The 19,622-nt window shown below is 37.5% G+C and overlaps 4 protein-coding genes across 7 annotated transcripts; 1 reads left to right on the top strand and 3 right to left on the bottom strand.

Annotated features, from left to right (window-relative positions):
• The first annotated feature begins 217 nt into the window (after positions 1 to 217).
• Positions 218 to 1,607, top strand: lyrm5b (LYR motif containing 5b). 2 transcript variants are annotated; one of them, XM_079809512.1, is made up of 3 exons: positions 218 to 283; positions 379 to 514; positions 1,253 to 1,607. In XM_079809512.1, the coding sequence occupies exons 2-3, from the start codon at positions 470 to 472 to the stop codon at positions 1,460 to 1,462; spliced, it is 255 nt and encodes an 84-aa protein (XP_079665638.1). In that variant the 5' UTR covers positions 218 to 283; positions 379 to 469; the 3' UTR covers positions 1,463 to 1,607. The 2 variants fall into 2 exon arrangements, with proteins under 2 accessions (XP_079665638.1, XP_079665637.1); XM_079809511.1 differs by having other exon boundaries at positions 434 to 514.
• LOC307121754 (uncharacterized protein) lies at positions 1,580 to 7,509 on the bottom strand. 2 transcript variants are annotated; one of them, XM_079809510.1, is made up of 11 exons: positions 7,406 to 7,509; positions 6,784 to 7,038; positions 6,609 to 6,663; positions 5,399 to 5,906; positions 5,179 to 5,321; positions 5,024 to 5,104; positions 3,206 to 3,329; positions 2,369 to 2,478; positions 2,157 to 2,278; positions 1,984 to 2,083; positions 1,580 to 1,905 (listed from the first exon to the last, which is right to left on the bottom strand). In XM_079809510.1, the coding sequence occupies exons 2-11, from the start codon at positions 6,963 to 6,965 to the stop codon at positions 1,846 to 1,848; spliced, it is 1,485 nt and encodes a 494-aa protein (XP_079665636.1). In that variant the 5' UTR covers positions 6,966 to 7,038; positions 7,406 to 7,509; the 3' UTR covers positions 1,580 to 1,845. The 2 variants fall into 2 exon arrangements, with proteins under 2 accessions (XP_079665636.1, XP_079665635.1); XM_079809509.1 differs by having other exon boundaries at positions 1,770 to 2,083.
• A 467-nt stretch (positions 7,510 to 7,976) lies between these two features.
• sycp3 (synaptonemal complex protein 3) lies at positions 7,977 to 13,258 on the bottom strand. Its single transcript, XM_079809669.1, has 8 exons — positions 13,102 to 13,258; positions 12,450 to 12,531; positions 12,334 to 12,368; positions 12,136 to 12,253; positions 11,952 to 12,051; positions 11,629 to 11,727; positions 11,424 to 11,528; positions 7,977 to 8,211 (listed from the first exon to the last, which is right to left on the bottom strand). Exons 1-8 carry the CDS (start codon positions 13,229 to 13,231, stop codon positions 8,158 to 8,160), a joined length of 723 nt encoding a protein of 240 aa, XP_079665795.1. The 5' UTR covers positions 13,232 to 13,258; the 3' UTR covers positions 7,977 to 8,157.
• A 600-nt stretch (positions 13,259 to 13,858) lies between these two features.
• On the bottom strand, positions 13,859 to 19,611 carry actr6 (actin related protein 6). 2 transcript variants are annotated; one of them, XM_079809670.1, is made up of 11 exons: positions 19,360 to 19,611; positions 19,155 to 19,272; positions 19,001 to 19,069; positions 18,790 to 18,913; positions 18,578 to 18,713; positions 16,808 to 16,864; positions 16,616 to 16,714; positions 15,582 to 15,660; positions 14,532 to 14,703; positions 14,295 to 14,433; positions 13,859 to 14,215 (listed from the first exon to the last, which is right to left on the bottom strand). In XM_079809670.1, exons 1-11 carry the CDS (start codon positions 19,425 to 19,427, stop codon positions 14,086 to 14,088), a joined length of 1,191 nt encoding a protein of 396 aa, XP_079665796.1. In that variant the 5' UTR covers positions 19,428 to 19,611; the 3' UTR covers positions 13,859 to 14,085. The 2 variants fall into 2 exon arrangements, with proteins under 2 accessions (XP_079665796.1, XP_079665797.1); XM_079809671.1 differs by lacking the exon at positions 16,808 to 16,864.
• Positions 19,612 to 19,622: the final 11 nt, after the last annotated feature.

Here is a 19,622-nt window from a genome sequence, read left to right on the forward strand (position 1 = left end):
GCGCTAGGTTTGCTTTTACCTTGAGGACTTTTATTTTGATAAACCTAAAATGTCTGTAGTCAGTAAGTATATATTTTTATTTTATTTTACATAATGTACTTGTACTGTTAACGTTTAATAATAGCAATAGCGTATACTGTTTTTTTATTACCAGGTAATGTATCAATTTTATATTTAACCCTTTAAGTACTTTTATTTTGACCATGTTTTTGACGACCGCGGATGTAACACTCCAGCTGGTTGTTTTTCAACGCGTCCAAAGGGCAATATGACACATTAGCAAGTAAGTAGATTATAAACAACTCTTGTCTTTTTTTTTTGTTTTTCCGTGTTACAACTTAAAGCGTGTCATTGTTCCGTCTTGACATTGTATCGCAGTCTGTTTTGAAAAACTTTGAATGAGAGGCAACGGGTCAGCTGTGTTTATATGCAGGCTGTGTTTGGCTGAAATCAGAATAATCACTGGGAAATGGCCAACCCACTCCGAGCAGAGGTAGTACAACTGTACAAAACTGTGAGTACACTGCCCCCTTCTGCTTTTAATGCTATTTATGTACATGTTTTTCTATCCCAGTGGGGACTTCAACCTGAAAGCACACAAAATCATTGGGACTCGTGTCACCCTAGGGACCTAAATTGAGGTCGTCATGAGGAAAAAAGCGTATAAACAATACAGAGTTTTTTGAAAACGTAAAAGTGCAGTTTCCTGTGATGGTAGGGTTAGTGCAAGGGGATATAATAAACAGTTTGTACAGTATAAAAACCATTACGTCTATGGAGAGTCCCCACAAGATAGTAAACCAGATGTGTGTGAGTGTTTGTGTAATGTCCCTAATCTACATCTGAATATTTTTCCTTTATAAATGTTGATTCAGTCCCTTGAAATCTTGAAAAAAAAACTTAGTGTTGTCAAAGAGGTTTTAATCTTAGTAACTACAAGGTTTTGAGTCAAAAGTCCAATTATTTATTTATTTACTTTTTTTGGGGCAACTGCAGTAAAAATGTCAAATTATTTTTTGGTAGCAAAACCATTTTTGTAGTCTATACACTAAATGACCTCCACAATTATCTGTGCACTCAAATATATTAATTGTAGTAAACACTGTGACAACTAGCCCCGGTCTACCCAATACTATTAAATCAAGTGACAGTCTTCCTTTATATTAAGAAAATAAAAATGTAATTATGGGAGAAAAATCTGACTCCAGGCAGTAGAAAGTCATAATCCGTCTTATGATTCTTCTGCTTGAAGTTGCTGTTTCTTGGACGGGAGTATCCGAAAGGAGCCGACTATTTCAGAGACAGACTGAGGGCTGCATTTACCAAGAATAAAGATGTGCGAGACCCCGAGAAGATCAAAGAGCTCATCAGCCGAGGAGAATTTGTGGTGAAAGAGCTGGAAGCGCTGTATTACCTCCGGAAGTACAGAGCTTTGAAGAAGAGATATTACGAAACAGAGTGAATCAAATCTCATGCCTGTCATTTACATAAACAGAATAATAGTGATAGTTTAATAGCTACATGTATAATTTATTCTTCTTAAAAAAAGGTCACTATTACAATAAAAACAGGCAAAAATGTTTAGAAATTGATTTTATTTGAAAACACCTATTGCTTACAGTGTCGTTTTGTTGCCACTGGTGTGATATTCATATCTGATATGTTTTAGAAGGATCTTTTAAAACAACAGTTGCTTGGCAGTGCCTTATGCTGGTTCAAACATCAGACAAATATTACGCATTTAAAAAGCGTTAAATAACACTCAAAATAAGACTGTTTAAAAGACAAACAGGGAGTCACATGACCAGCTGTGAGGTAGATAATGAGACCTGAAGTTGTGCGTGCTCAAGAAAAACCCCCACACTCCGATATATCTGCTCTGCAGATGGGACAGGTGGCGTTTTCCTGTTAAGAAAAGTGGAAAAAGGTTAGCAAAACGTGCCTTTGAAATGAATAATAGGATTGTGTTAAAGCGAGACAGACCTTTAGCCAGCGGTCGATGCATTTCACGTGGTAATCGTGGAGACATGGAAGCATCCTGAGCCGTTCACCCGCCTTGTACTCGCTGAAACAGATCTGGCAGCTGCAAAGAGAGCGTGATTAAAAACTTTGCATTATGGGAAATCTCTTTTGTGGCGTCCTGCTCTGTGACTTACTCTGTCTTTCCTGCGCTGTGCGCGGGATCGAAGGTTTTTATGGGCAGCCGTTCGATCTCGGCCTTTGTCAGAGTGTTCTTGGATACTACAGAACCTTGTTGCTCCTCGAACGCTAAGAGAGCCTTATAAAGCAATGAATAATATCAGAGATGAGGAAGCACGCGATAATTGTAGTTAAGCATGTGATTTCTGTGAATTAGCATAATTCAAACCTCATAATTATTTCCCTGGCTGTCATCAAACAAGTCTGTTTGTAAGCGAGCCTGTCTGCGCCGGGAATTATTATTAGTTCTGCTGGTTTGCCGACGTCCTTGTTGTCTGCCTGTCCAAAGATGAAATAAAAATACATTTAAAATGTATATATAATAAAAAATAAATAAATATACATACACACACACAGCGCCATTCAAGGTTTTGGGGTCATTGAAGACATAAAATTGATCAAAAGTGACAGTAAAGACATTTATAATATTACAAAATATTTGTATTTTATATAAATGCTGTTCTTTTGAACAGAATCCTGAAAAATCTATCATGGTTTCAACTTTCCACAAAAATATGGTCATGCTGTTGATTCATCATATTAGAATGATTTCTGAAGGATCATGTGACACTGTAGACTGGAGTAAAGATGCTGAAAATTCAGCTTTTCATAATTCATTTTAATATATATATTAAAAAAGAACATTTTAATAAAACTTGCTGTATACATTACTCACAATATTACAGAGTCTTTTTTCAAAAACATTCTAAAGAATCGTACTAACCCCAACGACCAGCAGTGTGTGTGTGTGTGTGTGTGTGTGTGTGTATATATATATATATATATATATATATATATATTTTTTTTTTTTTTTATTATTCATAATACTAATTTGATATCATTTTATACACGCACATATATACGAATACCATTAATATTTATTATTATATTTATTCATATTTTATAAATTATAACACAAATATTAATGATTAAACTCTTCTTTTAATTAAATGAAATCATCAGGGCAGAATCAAATGATATATGTGGATCATCTATGGTGACTTACGGGGTTGCTCTCCAAAGATGGCCTGCTGTATCTCTGAAAGCTCTGAGGGTCCGTGCGAGAATGATGCCGAGTTCATCAACGAGGCCCAAGGAGAGATCCAGCCCAAGCCAACATACGGATCAACCTGCATGAAACCTGCATCACTTTTTGTTTGCTTATGATCACAGCATCATCATTCAATGCTCGGAAGAAAAAAGTCAATAGATTGCCGAAGTTATGACATCACTTTGTAGGACAACCCGGAAGTTAGCGGCGCATGGGTTCCCTCGATCAAAAAGCCATGCATTTTCCCCATAGACTTTTGGAAAATCGCAAAAAATAAGATCTGTGTTCAACAAAGAGTTATGACCCTTACACGCTTTGTCTATCAAGATAATCTTTACATGTTAATCCAAAATGTATACATTTTGAAGCCTAAATAAAGCCGCCAGATATAAAATGCTAACGGTAGGCTATAAACGGACTACAGCACACCATAGAGACAGAGTGACACACGTCATAATTTGAAGACCACACCCACCGGGGGGGAAAACAATAAAACCGTCTCCATTGACTTTGCATTGCGGGAGGCTGCCTCCTTGTTATTTCGGACTTATAACAAAAAACTGAACAATGTATAAAAGCTGATATGTGACACAGTGTACAGCAAACAAGCTAAACAAAACCCAGAAGCAAAAACCCAGACGTTTTTATAAGCTGTTGACCCAAAAAACGAGCGTTTAAGGACAAAAAAGTGGAATCAGGCAATTGAGCCAGAGCGTGACGGGTCATATTACACTGAGAACTACGACGACTAGAGGGAACGTAATCAGCGACAGGAAATATAATATATAAAACGGACATTTGGATATTTGACTTAACAGTGACAAAATGTTTACTGCACACATAGACATATTGAGGCATACTGAGTGTCAGGATCCCAAAATTGACCCATTCTTCCTGCTGAAGCTTCACTTCGTATTGCCTGTATCCACTTTTATCTTCTTAAACGCTCGTTTTTTTGGGTCGACAGCTCATCATAATGAGCAAGCGGGTTTTTTAAATAAAGTTTGAGGAAGCTTGATGACAACGCTGATCCACTGGAGCTTACAACTCCGAAAACACCAGATAAAATGTTCAAATAGGCCCTCTTTATATAAATAAACCACAGATTTGAGCTTTAAACAACTACATTATCGCCTGAAAAAGTCTTAAAACTACGTGTGTCACACATTAACAGTAGATTTTAACAAAAAAAGACATGTAAACACAGCCCATGTCAGCCATTTCTCAACGAGCCGGCTGGCAGAAGCCCCTCCCATGAGGCGAATTCGCGTCTGTTGTGCAGTGAATGTCCCACGCGAATGATACGAGTAAACTCAAAATGTTCAAGCATCCAACTTCGCGCGATTTATTCACGCCACATAAGTTCTTCATAAGTGAGGCTGAAACGCGGGCTAGTGAGAGATTTCCTGTTTGTCACAATGACGTCTAAAGTCCCCGCCAAAGCATGTAGTCCCTTTTAGCAACTTGTTAGCAACCACCGGTTTTTTAAGACACAATAAAGTTTTTAAAAAATCACAAGCAGGTTTTAACTAATGTGTTTTATGTCATAGATCAAAACGTGAAAATATTTAGAGGCTTTGTTAACCACAGACCTTATTTATTTCAGGCGATTTAGCAAAAACCCATTCAAAAAACCCATAGACTTTAGGGCGAGGGAACTGGAAGTGCTAAACTGTTAACTCACTTCCGCGTTTTGGCCTACAAAGTGACGTCATAACTTCGGCACTATGCGGATAAAGTAAAGTAAAAAAAAAAAAAAAAAAAAACACTGACCATATGGTTGTGGTCGTTTCTACTGGGTGATCTGCTCTGTAGCCTCTGCTGCTCCATTCGCTCCTCCATATCAAACTGTTCCTGCATACACAAGAATAAAAGAGTTAGTCACTTCCCTATTGTTTCTCGATAAGGACCAGGAGAGCGAGTCTCACCTGAAGGCTTCTGGCATACGCCTCATCCTCAGCCATCTGAACGGAGCGGACCATGCTCTCGACCACTACATCATCAGCGTCATCCTCTATGATGACAATATCGTCTGGTATCGGACATACAGCTGGTCCTTGCAATCTCTTTGCTATAAACAAACATAAAGACTCATTATAGAAAGGTGAAAGAGCAATATCCAAACGTGTGGATCATGGTCATCTGTACCTGCATCCAGCAGTAAAGCTTCATCCTCTGTGGCGAGTAAAGGGGTGTGTGCTGTTGTACTTTTAGAGGCTTTAGATCTGGGTTTGCTATAGATGCTCTTTTTGGACTTCGGTTCCCTTCCATTGCTTTTGTTTAGAGTCTTTTGCTTAGAGGTGCGACCTGTCACTTGCAGCTCGTTTAAATATGCCGGATCGCTAGTTTGATCCAGTGCACACGTGGAAGACCCAGCTGAGGATGAAGGCTTGCAAGATGCAGAAACATGAGAAGAGGAGGAGGTTGCTGGACGTGGAGACTCGAACCATGTAAAATCAGAGGGCAAAAGAGACGAGGCTGTTACAAATCCATTTGCTCCCGGTGTAATGCCGGAGTATCCGCGCAGTGCACTTGCATTTGAATCCTCCAGTTTGCGCCGCTTCATTGTTCTTTGGGAGCCCGGAGTGGTGCTGAGGTATCCTGGGATGTGTTCTTGTCTTTCCCATTTATTTCCATCTGAACAGGACGGTGTCGCCTACAATTAAGAACAATGTTTTAATCGAGCATAAAAGTATTTATTAATACAATTTTAAAAATGTAATCTTCTGAATGGAATACTAGAATTCTGAAATTACATATTGCTAACTAATATTTTAAAAATAGTATATGAAACAGTACGGCAGTATTATGTACTAATAATCCCAGAATTTCAAGTCATTGCATTGTGTACATTACATGTGTAATTAAGCATAATAATAATATTATTATTATTATTATAATATATATATATATATATATAAAATGTGTGTGTTTTTATATATAAAATTATTATTTTGCATTTAATTGAATATTTTTATTTTATAAAATTATTTTGCATTTTATATAATATTTATAAATGGCCATTTTTCATTTTTAACTAATTTATTGGATAAATGAATGGTTATTTTGTATTTTTTTATTCACATTTTTTGTAATTGTATAAGTATATTATTGTTTTGCGATTTAAAAACATTTTTTAAATTACTTCAGATTTCTTGGTAGTGCTGGAAATGAAAGGTCAAGCATGCTGCATCGTTGGATACAGTATTTTCTGCTGCACATTTTAGAAAATATAGTAGGACATCCTAGAATTGTATGCATACAGAAAATCTGTATACTGTGCATACTGCACACATACTACAGAAATACATTAGAATAGTAGCATACCAATGTGAACTTAGCCCTTTTTTCCCCTTACCACAATTTTGTTGTCCTCTTTTTGGGAATGTCGTTTTCTTCTGTGAGTCAGTGGGCTGAAAAGTGAAGTTAGATACTTGTCTTTGCTCACATGAATGTGAATTGATGTCTTGTCTATTACATGCCAAACATACAAATAATTTAGACTAATATGATATTTACAAATGAAATGGTACCTAGGGGTCTCGGGTACAAAAGTGGAAGAGAAGTCATGAGAGAGTCCAGGGTCTTCAAACAGGTAGTCGCTGTCATTCAAAAAACAGGCATTGTTCAGGGAGTCCGGAGTGTCTGACTCCATCCGGGGACTGAACAGAGGATTGCCGGCCTCGGAGTCTGAACCTTCCTGAATGTCATTCATCACCTCTGAATATGGCTTAACGTAAATAATGTTTGAACTTTGGCTATAGCTGACAGACTGTGTGCTGTTGATTCTAGGAAGAGGGAAAATAAGACAGGAAGACACATAAATGCCTTTTTAAACGCATCAAGACTATGAGCCTCTGTAAGTACGTCACCTTTATATGTAAACAATTTATACTTAATATCTTACTGACATACAAAAACACAGTTCTTTGCTAGTGAACTAGTTATTCGTGATATCCACTGACAGAAATCCGAAAACAACAGCACTGAGGGCTTTAACTGATCTGTGAAGCGGCTGGTCGGATTCGGCGTTTAACCGAAGACGCTGGTAACTTAACCGTTTAGCAAGCAATTATTACATTAAAATCGTAAGGCCATAGTTTACGAAAACTCCACGAGTTTATTGTGTAATTGAAATACGTTAACATTACTCACCATCTTCCCAAATCACACCACTACGAAAGGCAAAAATCTTCGCTTATATACCGCATCGGCGAAAAGCGAAGCCACAATGGAAAACACCGCCATAGAACTCTCGGGGTTTTTTCCGGTTACGCCACTTCCGGCACATGGATAGTTGGGTTTGTATTAAAGGACCCTTTTATTTACTCTCATGTAAATTAAAATTCCTTATTTTATTAAAATGTCAAATGTTATTTTTCTTCTTAAAATATATTTAAAATAATATATGTTCATTGATATAAACCACTTCACATGAATGTAATTCATGAGACACGTTATATACACAGATTTAAAATGTACTTTCTTTTTTAAGAAAGTGGATCAAAACTATTAAAGACTAATACTGCACTACACATAATTTTGTCCAATCAAATGCTCTCTAGAATGAGAATATCCCACCCTCTAATGCCATCTGTAACCAAATAGCAAGCAGCAAGATGTATAAAAAACTGTTTCAATAGAAACTGCCTCAACACGAAGGAAAATAAATGTGTGTGGTCTTTAATCTTGACACTAGGTTAAAAAAATACAGAAACATCTATTTGGATAATTTTATATAATACAACAGGAGTACAATTATTTATTAAAATGAACAAATTGATGAAAAAACAACAAACAGGCAGCTTATAAACTCATATTCAATAAAAGAAACCTTCCTTTTAGAACATAAGGTTAAGTCATCCACACCACATTTCTATTGATGACATTAGAACAGAAAGATGTTTTCAGAACAGCATGGATTGTAGGGACTTTCGAACAGTGGCCATCTCCTGTTGTTGCTGTAATGATAAAATATAAAAATGTATCATAAATGTTAATACATATTCATTGTTCTTAAAGGGATAGTTCACCCAAAAATGACAATTACCCCATGATTTATTCACCCTCATGCCATCCTAGGTGTATATGACATTCTTTTACATTCAGTTATATTAAAAAATGTCCTGGCTCTTCCAAGCTTTATAATGGCAGTGAATGGCAGCCCAACATTTGAAGCGCAAAAAAAGTGCATCCATCCATTATAAAAGTGCTCCACACGGCTCCCGGGGGTTAATAAAGGCCTTCTGAAGTGAAGCAATGTTTTTTGTGTAAGAAAAATATCCATCTTTAACACGTTATAAAGTAAAATAAAGTATCTAGCTTCCGGCAGATGGAACTGGCGTTACACTTTCTTCGTAAGTTGAATACGGAAGGCGGTCAGCCGGAAGCTAGATATTTAACTTTATAACATGTTTGTGGCAAGGTTGGCGAGGGACATGGGCGGAGCGAGCGGGACCGGTGGGTGATTGAGAATGAGCACCACCTGCAAGTCTTGAGTCCTCTCATGAGGGAGCCCGGAGACATATAAGCAGGAGCGACATCAGTGGAGGACGAGAAAGGGCCAGGCCAGGAATTTTATGTTGTGTTTTGTTTATGTTTGGTTATGTGTGTGGGCGGCAGTCATCCGTGAGGGGCTGCCGCTTTTACTTTCAGTTTGTGTTTATTTTGAATTAAAGTATCGTGAATGTTCACTGGTTCCCGCCTCCTTCTTCCCATACGAACAAACTCCGTTACAGTGTTAAATATGGATATATTTCTTACACAAACACAACACTTCGCTTCAGAATGCCTTTATTAACCCCCCGGAGCCGTGTGGATCTTTTAATATTGTATTCGTCTGAAAGAATAATAATAATAATCATACATATTTTTATAATGCACCTTTCTCAGACTCAAAGCGCTACAGCATACAGACAAAGTAATCAAACAATCAAACCTTGCAATAATGAGCACGATTTATACATTATACATTAAAAGCTTGACTAAAAAGATGTGTCTTAAGAAGTTTCTTAAAACAATCCACAGAAGCAGCATCCCTTATGTGGCGTTCACACCGGACGCGATTGACGCAAATTATTCACGCTTATCGCGCAAAGGTGGACGCTTGAACATTTTGAGTTTACTTGCTTCATTCGCGCGAATCGCATGTGACATTCACTGCACAACAGACACGAATTCGCGTCATGGGAGGGGCTTCTGCCAGCGGCTCGTCTCGTTGAGAAATGGCTGACATGGGCTGTTTACATGTCTTTTTTTGTTAAAATCTACTGTTAATGTGTGACAAAACGTAGTTTTAAGATTTTCTGAACCAGATATTAATATACAGATTTTCTCCTCATTGTTGTCACTACTAGAGCAAGCTCCTGATTGGTTAACGTGGCGCGAATATCCGCCAAAGAAAACGCTCAATTCGCGCAGCCTCATTAGCGTGAATCGCGCAGCAGAATGCCATTTTGCGTCTCTGCATTGACTTAACATGTAAATCACTCGCGCGAATCGCGTCCGGTGTGAACGCACCATACTAAACGCGGGTAATGTATTCCATAGCTTTGGCGCCTTATAGGAAAAGGCCCTTCCCCCCATAGTTTTTAATTTACAACGAGGCTGCAACAGAGCGAGAGAGCCAGCAGAGCGGAGAGAGCGAGCAGGAATGGAAGGAGTAACCAAATCACAGATGTAATCTGGAGCCAACCCATGTACTGCTTTATAGGTTAAAATCAGAATTTTAAAATCAATACGCGACTGAACTGGAAGCCAATGAAGTTGCTGGAGCACAGGTATAATGTGATGGCGTGCGGATGTATGAGTCAAAACACGTGCGGCAGAATTCTGTATATATTGCAACCTCTTAATAGAGTTTGCTGGTAAACCAGCAAACAGAGCGTTACAATAATCAAGCCTTGACGTGATAAAGGCATGGATAAGCCTCTCTGCATCAGGCCTAGAGAGAAACAGTCTAATACGCGCAATGTTCCTCAGATGGAAAAAAGCAACCTTCGTTATATTTTTAAAATGTGAATTAAAAGTTAGCTGGGCATCAAAAATCACGCCCAAATTTCGAACCTGACCAGAAGAGGACAATTGAGTATTGTCTACTGAGATTTTGAAATCATTACATTTACTGACATTCAAAGGAGTGCCAATTAATAAGACTTCAGTTTTGGAGCAATTTAGTTTTAGAAAGTTGAGTTTCATCCACCCTTTAATTTCCAGCAAACAGTCAGAAACTTTTGAGGAGGAAGAATTAAGATCCGGCTGAGAGCTGATATAAATCTGGGTGTCGTCTGCGTAGCAGTGAAAGCTCAGGCCATACTTCCGAATGATCTGCCCGAGAGGCAACATATAAACACTAAATAAAACAGGACCCAACACTGACCCCTGAGGGACACCCTGACACAGAGGAACAGTCTGAGATCTGTTCGAACCTAGGTAGACAAATTGGGAACGATCTGAGAGGTAAGATTTAAACCAGTTTAACACAGTTCCAGACAGACCGGTCCACTTATGTAATCTGTCCAATAATATACTATGACAAATTGTATCGAATGCAGCAGTAAGGTCTAATATGACCAGAATGCCACAAGCCCCCAGAGTCAGCTATAACAAGGAGATCATTGAGAACCCTGACAAGAGCAGTCTCTGTACTGTGTCCAGATCTAAACCCAGATTGAAATTGTTCTAATAGGCTATTCAAAGAGAGATGAGTATGGAGTTGGCCAACAACCACACGCTCAAGCACTTTTGCCAGGAAAGGTAGATTAGAAATGGGTCGATAGTTTGACAAATCGGTGATATCGCTCCCAGCTTTTTTGAGAACATACGTAACTGCGGCTATTTTTAAAGCAGAATGTCATATACACCTAGGATGGCTTGAGGGCGAGTAAAACATTGGGTAATTGTCATTTTTGGGTGAACTATCCCTTTAAATGGTTCATAAATCCATTCTTACATTGAACTGAATTTACAATTTATGTAAAAAATGGTTTCATAAACAAATGAACTTATTTCTTCTTGTTTTTCATAAATGAGCTCCAATTCAAAACCAAGCCTGATTGAGTTACTTTGGTAATGAAGCATACATTACATGTTACATTGAGGCTATTTAAAGCAGACATGTTTAATATCCAGAGCCTAAACTCAGTTGTGTGAAATCTTTTTGTGAAGCACTCACTGTGTCCATCATTATCTTCTTCTGCAGCAGAGCCATCTCTTTTCTAAGCTCCATCTGGGTGCCCTGCAGGAAGGCTTCATGGCTTTTCTCCATCTCCTCCATGTTCTGCACAGAAATGAAAGACCTCACTCGGTCAGCTAAATGATGAAAAAAAAAAGGTCTTGGTTGATTTTCAAATAATTAAAGTGATGATGGCATCAGTAACCTTGACAAACTGCTCATACAGGTCTTTGATGGTTTTCATTTTTTGGTTTTGCACAACCCTCGCCTGCTGGAAGAGCTTCTGCTGCTGGCGAAACAAATTCTGTGAAAACAGAAATTAGGAAGTTCAAAGGCAAAGTGAGAGACGTTTACATCAAATATCTCTAAATAGCTGCAAGATATCCCAAAGAGCGATATTATATTTTTCACGAGACCCTTAATCCTACAATTAACATTTCATTTCCCTTAGTGCGATGCTGTGCCCCAAAATGACACGTTGAAACTTTTAAAACTTCTCGACTTATGTGACGAATGTCTGACTCCTACATTTAGTTTCTCCTCCTGCTCCTCAGATTTCTGAACATCAGTCTCCCACTGCTGAAGCACAGAGAGCACCTGCTGAGAATAATCTTGTGTCAGCTTCTGCCTGTAAAAAAAAAATCAACATGAACATCAGAGTGGATGTGAATAAAGAAGAATGTGTCATGTTCCATACAGTGCTTTCATTTACCTTTGATTCTGCTGGGTTTTCCACATTTGCTCCAGTTTCTGAGTACTGCCCTTTAGGGAGGTTTTGGTGAGAACCTCCAGGCGTTTCCTTTTGGTCTGCATGGCCTTGCTGATGTCCGCTAAATGGCCGTTCAGTCATGTTTTTGAGTATTAAACAGTATTTCAAAACAGACAATATGCAGTTGTTGACTTCACTTACCACCGAATCTTTCCAGCATATTTTGAACTTCATTCCTGAGATAAAGGACAGCAAATTATTTTTTGATCCAGACAAAGGCTTCATAACTTTGGCTAGGTTGACTTTGGCTGACTTACCCCACACCACCAGTATGTATTTCATCATCATCAAACGTCTCTGCAGATCTTTTCTTGGTCAGCTTGTCAATGATTGGAGTTTCTAATGTTTCAGAACATAAAAACATGCTTCACAACTACACCATTTGCTCTCTCTCTCTCTCTCTCTCTCTCTCTCTCTATACACATATACAATAATATAGATAGTTCATTTCATAAATTAACTATAATGTCCTGCACCCACTGGTAAAAAAATATATATCTGGTGTCTAAATACTTTTTGGTTTGACTGTATATAAACATAATACAGGGCTCCAGACTGTGACCAAATGCTCGTATTTTGTGACCTTTTTTCCTGCTGGTGCAAATAAATTTTGTTAATTGACCTACTGATAAGAGCTGCCATTTCTGTTACATATGAGAAACATAAAATGGCAAACGTTTGAACCTTTATTAAAAGTAATGTTTGAGTCCCTCAATTGTCCTCAGTGTGAAAAGATGGATGTCAAAATTATAGACACTGCTATCTTATTCAGGACAGTACTAAATAAAAAAATAACATGCATTTGATCTCTCTTATTTTCTTAAAATTATTCACACTCTAATACCAATTACCTTTTTAATAGTACTAATCATAAAATAAACTGTTTTATAATAAAATACACAGACACACCATCTCTCGTATCGTCGTCAGATCCGCTTCCTTTCTTTTCCTCCAGTTTGTTGAAATCAAACGCTTTCAGATCTGTAGAGTTGTCATTGTGTTTGGTCTTCTTGTTTTGTTTTCTCCCTGAAGCTGCCATATTATTTCTGTATGAAGAGTATTTTGCAGTAGTCTGAGGATTTATTCAAATATAAGTTAAAGCAGCCACAAATAAACTCGCTAATCAATTATCACTGAGCTTATGATTAGCTTCGTCTCGAAAAGTCGTATTGTTCCTATTGAAAGCGTTATGTAAAAATAATTTAAACCCGATACCATAGGTTATCTCAAACTATTTATATTTCAAAAACTAGACTTTATGTAACGTTAAGGTTTCCCTTCTGTAAGAATCTACACAGAATCATCAGTAACTTACCTGACGAGTGTGATCTTTCTGCTCCACTCACTCTAGTATAGAAAACTATACAAAAATGTAATTACTTTCACTAATGTATGTTATTACTCTAGAACAATTTAGAGAAAGATATTTAATTATCTTAATGTTTGGCGACGGTTTGAACTCCTGCGTCTCTGAAGCGGTTTTCCCGCGGATTTTATTCTGAGCGCGAGATGATGATAGCGCGCAGATCACGTGCTGCGTGACTAAAAAGATGCACTTCATAATAATACACTGGGCTAGTGAAATCAAATGTCTTTAACTGAAACATAAGCTATTAATCATATAAAATTTCAAAACATAGTTTAAATACATTTTCTTACCAAGAGACTGAGTAAAAAATGTTTTTATTTCTACAGTTCACATTTTAATATATACAAAAAGAAATGTCTTTAAAAAAGGGAAAACAATACAAATTGCTCACACTCAAAGTCAAAAAGCCTGTTGTAATATTGAATGTAATGTACAGTTGACAATGTACAGCTTAGTTTTCATACAAAAACAAATGTGCAGTGTTCTATTTTTTTGTATTAAAAGACAGATAATTCATATGCAGGTCAAATATCAAACTTCTCTTCGCATACATAATGTCCATTTTCCTCATAATCGTCTCTCGTGACCACCATCTCTTCAAAGTCAGGGTTTTCGGCCAATAGCTTCCCTCCTTCCCATGGGTAGCAAATAGGACTGCGAACAAAAGAGAAATATTCAGTAAAGAATAACCAGACAAAATATCAATCAATTTTTCAGAACTCTCAAAACATACTTCTGTGGCAGAACGACAGAAACTTCATATTCTACGGGAGCAAGTGCACGGACTTCTTTGTAAACCCGATCTCTGAATCCAGGGAACAAGGCGTTGCCACCAGTAAGAACAATGTTCTTATAGAAGTGGGGCTGCATCTCTGGACATAAAAAGTGAGCATATATTAGAGTACTTTAAACTAAATAACATTTTAAACCGACAAATGCATCTAATGAGATGAAGCCAGTTGAAATCTACCTTCCGGCATGTTGTTAATAGAGCTGACTAAAGCCTCAGGTATGCCCATCTCCTGAATGCCGATGTCAGCTGGATGAAAGAGCATCTCTGGGACAGCAAACCTCTCATTGATGAGCCGCAAAATCTGCTCCCCAGTCTTATATTTACCAGTAAAATTCATCTCCTCTCGAGGCTGCAGCACAAAGAAAAAATATGCTGTATAAGTAAACGACAAAGGCCTGGTTTCACAGACAGGGCTTTGATTAAGCCAGGACATTAAAGTAGTTTTTTTAAACGTGCCTTAGAAAAAAAAAAAACATTACTGGTGTGCATCTTGAGACCAAAATATGGCACTTACATATTTTAAGATTGTCAGTGCAAGTTGTTTTCAGATAAGCTGGGACTAGCTTTTAGCCTGGCTCCGCCCTCCTACGTACTTCCGCTCAATTTTCATTTTCCTTCAGTACTCCGTCTGGGACTGCGGTATAGTTTTAGGTTTTCTCCAAACAAATTTTTACTGGTCCAATCAACGAACAGAGGGAGTGGCTGAGAACGATGACGTTGATGTAGTGCGCTAGTTTGAGTTGTAGTTCAGTAACCACGGAGAAAAATGCGAGCGAAGCCATCCGGCAAGTTAAAGCCGGAGCAAGAACAATCTTTGCTGAGTTTTTTTTGGTGGCCATTATGTTGTGTCCCGGGAAAAGTTAGATTTTTGACTCTCTCCCCTCCACCATGAATGAAAAAAATCACAATCTGAATGCACGAGGTTATCACTGAGGTGGCTGCACATTTATTTTTACGGACTTCCATGTTAGAAATAAAGGCGAACAGCGCATGACATACGTCACGACCAAACGTTAGCGATTGGTTATGGCAGATCCAATAGTTTAAACTTCAAAAGAGTACCCGCCTTCAAGGAAGTAAACACTTGTCAATGGAGAGTGGCCAGACTCTCTGTACAAATGAAATGTACGAGAGTCTGGTAGGACCAGGCTAACTAGCTTTAGCCTCGTCTGTGAAACCCGGGAAAGTGTATTGTTGAATTTTTTCATAGCATGCCAAATTGCTTACCTTGCAAAATCCTTTTTTGATTGAGCTGAAATCTGGCAGCACATAGTCTCTCATAACCATATTATCTTCTCCTTTCAATCTGTCAAATCACCAGAATTATTTATACTAATATTATATTTATATTTATATATATATATATACACACACACACACACACACATTACATACATACACACAACCATTCAGAAGGGATAGTTCACCCAAAAATTAAAATTCTGTCATAATTTACTCACACTCATGTCGTTCCAAACCCGTAAGACTTTCGTTCATCTTTGAAACACAAATTAAGATATTTTTGATGAAATCTGAGAGCTCTCTGTCCCTCCATTGACAGCTACCCCACTGACACTTTGACGCTTCAAAAAGTTAATGAAGAGATCGTAAAACGAATCCATATGAATTAAGCGGTTTCTGAAGAGACATGATCACTATGTGATGATTTAATTTAGGCTTTTATTAATTAAAACATTGATCAGCGAACATAAACAGAAACTCAACCGAACATGCTTGAGCTTCTGTTTACCATACCATAATGTTTGCGTTGATGAATGTTTATATGGGAATAAAAGCCTAAATTAAACCAGTTCATCATATAAAGCAATTGTGTCTCTTCAGAAATTTCAACTCAATTCATATGAATTAGTTTTACAATCTCTTTATGAACTTTTTGAAGCATCAGTGTCTACGGAGAGACAGAAAGCAAAAAGATCTTAATTTGTGTTCTGAAGATGAACAAAAGGGGTCATTTTTGAGTAAACTAACCCTTTCATGTTTTTGAAAGAGATCCATTATGCTCACCAAGGCTGTATTTATTTGTTAAAAAAATACAGTCAAAATAGTAATGTTGTGAATTATTATTACAATTTAAACTGTTTCCTATTATAATGTATTGTAAAATATTTATCCCAGTGATCAAAGCTGAATTTTCAGAATCATCACTCTTCAGTGTCACATGAGCCCATTACTATTCTAATATGCTTATTTGGTGAAACATGTTGTTATCTCATCAATTTGATAATTTGTTACAAACTTACTGTGCAACCTCCATGTCCTTGTAGAAATCTTGAGACACATAACACACATCTTCCTTGACCTGATTGATCACATGGGTCTCATCCATCACATGGAGCTGCCTATAAGACAAAGATTGACAAGCTCAAGGAGAAATCTGCTGTCAAAGGAAGAAACACCAAAGAATTTCCTTACTCAAATGGTGGCAAGCGTACCTGTAAGAAATGATCTCCTTCAAATGGTTGGTGAGCAGCTTTCCTCCTACATTTACTCTAGGAAGTGCATAGAGTCTTATAAAATGTTCAGCGTTTATTAGGGATGCACCGAAATGAAAATTCTTGGCCGAAACCGAAAACCGAAAAAGAGGAAACCAAGGCCGAAAGCCGAAAACCGAAACACCGAAAGAAATTATGCCAATTATTAGTACCATTGCATTTATGGCTAAGACTGTGTACTAACTTTACTAAAATCAAGGCATTGCAATTGCATACATTAATATTAAAGTTTCAAAGAATAAATCAATTACAAGTTATGCCAATATTTATTTAGCACATTGCAACAATGCACAGTATAAAATAAAATTCAAACTAAAATGTTTAACTTGACCCCACTCATTTGTACATTAAATAATAATGTACAGGCCTACAGAAAGGTTTTTAAATTAAATGTTCTCTCATAAAAACAAAGTGCATTTAGGTCTAGTGCATTTTAAATTTTTCTCTGTAGGACTACTACAAGAAAGTGCATTCAGAACAAGTGCAACTGCTTAAAGATACAACTATTTTCTCTGTAGGCCTTCAACATAATAGTGTATCAAAACAAAGACTGCCATAGCCCATATGTTAACTGTAGAATAGGGTTGTAGCGGTACACAAAACTGACGGTTCAGTACAGCAGTTTTACAAAATGGCTTATTTATTTTTATTGGTTTACTGAAAAAAAAAAAAGTATCTGTCCTTAAATTAATTAAATTATAACTAAAAGTTTATTGAAGATATTTCTGTAAACTATATAGGGAGCCCTTACTTGCACATTAATATTAAAGGTTAAAAACAGCCCAAACTATTAGCCTAAATTCATTTGCTATGTATTTTTAGGTCTAATAATCAACACTCAAATAACATAGTACACAAACATGTAAACTTCACATAAGGCAGTTTTTGCAATAACTTCTAAATCTAATTATAAAATAGTTTTTTATCCAATTCGTTGTTGAAATATAATCATTTAAACACAGTGTCTGTCATTTTATTTAAACATACATGAAATAATCAAGATATCATTAACAGGTTAAGAAGAATATAACGGCTAATATAGGTCATATATTTAGTGAAAGAGTTGATTTCTCTAGTGAACTAACAGATGTGGACACTGAATGACTGCCTGAGGTAAATGTAATGCTACATGACCGTTTAGTTTACAGCAGTTATATAGAGGTCTTTCTGCCGTTGAAACACTGACTGAGCGATTACACCACATATGATACGTGACAGTAAATTGTTATGTATCCTCAACACACCTTAGATGTTCATTCATGTTTATTCTTAAGGAAGAGATGATCGATCGCGCTCACAGATGATCGCGTTCACGCGCGCGCGCTGCCGCCAGATTGAAGTGTGTTCCGCGCTTAACACATGCCCACTGTTAAAGATTGCGTTCGGTTTCACAGTGAAGTCTGGTCCTCTTCTCATCGAGAACATGAGCTCTCGTGTGCAAGGAGCAGACGTGGCTGTTTCTCAGATATACTGAAATACGTCCACACCGCAGACATGTTGCTTCAGACAAGCACGTGCAGGTCGCGGTTTCTGTTTGCGTCATCACAACATTTCGGCCATGTTGTTTCGGTGATAAAAGTCTTTCGGCCGAAAACCGAAAATACACTTTTGGGGCATTTTCGGCCAAAAATTTTCGGTGGCCGAATATTCGGTGCATCCCTAGCGTTTATATGGCTTAATACAATTGTATTAGGCTAATGAGTGGCTCACCTGCATATGCCCTCTTTCATCTTTCTTCCCCTACAATAAGGAATGATGTGTGTGAAGGAGAAGCCGCTGTCCACCACAACGCAACACAGCTCAGAGTTCTTCTCATGGAAGTATCGATGAGCACTCAAAGATCCAGCTGGAAAAAAAGAAAAGAAATGATGGAATCCTCATATATAATCTAAGTAGGCTGCACCCTAGTACGCTAAACGTACCATTCATTCTGAGGGCTGACTGGAACTGATATTCTTCGAATAAAATCTCATTCATGGATTCTTGAATTGAGGAGAAGTTGAAGTACGGTTCTGTTATCACAATGTTGGTATCAGCAAAGTCCACCTGCAAATATGGTGTGTACATGCTCAATATCTCATATTGTATATTTATGAAACATAAAATGTTGTTACTTTGTAATCATTCAAGTACCTTAAACATCTCCTTTCCAAACAGATGATCCCAGACTTTGCGCTGCACATCCCAGTTCACAAGATACCCCTAATACAGATGTAGACGAGGTGAATTAATACACTGAGCTTTATATAGAAAACAGTGAAGTTTATCATTCATATCGAGGCAATACCTTTTGAAACGGGAGGATATAGAAGAGTCCGGACGGGTCTTTAATTTCATCCAGCTGATTGGCAGTGAAAGTTTTCAACCTGGAAGTCTTCGAACGGAATTGGCAATTTGGGATAACACTAATGGGGGAAAATACATAGCTCAACATAACTAGCACACAATATAATACGTTTTACATAAGGAAATGCATAATAAAAACACTGTACCTGACTTTCTCATGACTGTAGCCGATTTTGGCGTAGTACGCACCATTATCCAGTACAAGCGTTGACATTTTTACATCTCAGTTAATCAAAAGTACTGGTTTAAATCACAAAATGAGATAGGCAAATGCATTAAGGCACAAATTATGAAGCAAACTGCATTTAATTGAGTGGTCTAAGTAAACATTGAATCTGCTAAATGATCATGCCGCTCTGTGGGCGTCTTGTTCTATACTTCAGAGATCTGAAAACAGTGAATGCTTACC

Source organism: Gobio gobio, assembly GCF_949357685.1.
Source record: "Gobio gobio genome assembly, chromosome: 25".
NCBI lineage: Eukaryota > Metazoa > Chordata > Actinopteri > Cypriniformes > Gobionidae > Gobio > Gobio gobio.

Coding starts and splice junctions, on each gene's coding strand:
- lyrm5b (XM_079809512.1), top strand. CDS start 470: ATGGCCAACCCACTCCGAGCAGAGGTAGTACAACTGTACAAAACT. Junction 515..1,252: donor TAGTACAACTGTACAAAACT/GTGAGTACACTG, acceptor TTCTGCTTGAAG/TTGCTGTTTCTTGGACGGGA.
- LOC307121754 (XM_079809509.1), bottom strand. CDS start 6,965: ATGAATGACATTCAGGAAGGTTCAGACTCCGAGGCCGGCAATCCTCTG. Junction 5,322..5,398: donor AGCTTTACTGCTGGATGCAG/GTACAGATGACC, acceptor GTTTGTTTATAG/CAAAGAGATTGCAAGGACCA. Junction 2,279..2,368: donor GCCAGGGAAATAATTATGAG/GTTTGAATTATG, acceptor TTGCTTTATAAG/GCTCTCTTAGCGTTCGAGGA.
- sycp3 (XM_079809669.1), bottom strand. CDS start 13,231: ATGGCAGCTTCAGGGAGAAAACAAAACAAGAAGACCAAACACAATGAC. Junction 12,052..12,135: donor AAAACCCAGCAGAATCAAAG/GTAAATGAAAGC, acceptor TTTTTTTTACAG/GCAGAAGCTGACACAAGATT. Junction 11,529..11,628: donor TGTATGAGCAGTTTGTCAAG/GTTACTGATGCC, acceptor ATTTCTGTGCAG/AACATGGAGGAGATGGAGAA.
- actr6 (XM_079809670.1), bottom strand. CDS start 19,427: ATGTCAACGCTTGTACTGGATAATGGTGCGTACTACGCCAAAATCGGC. Junction 15,661..16,615: donor AAGGACATGGAGGTTGCACA/GTAAGTTTGTAA, acceptor GTGATTTGACAG/ATTGAAAGGAGAAGATAATA. Junction 14,704..15,581: donor TCAAAAAAGGATTTTGCAAG/GTAAGCAATTTG, acceptor TTTGTGCTGCAG/CCTCGAGAGGAGATGAATTT.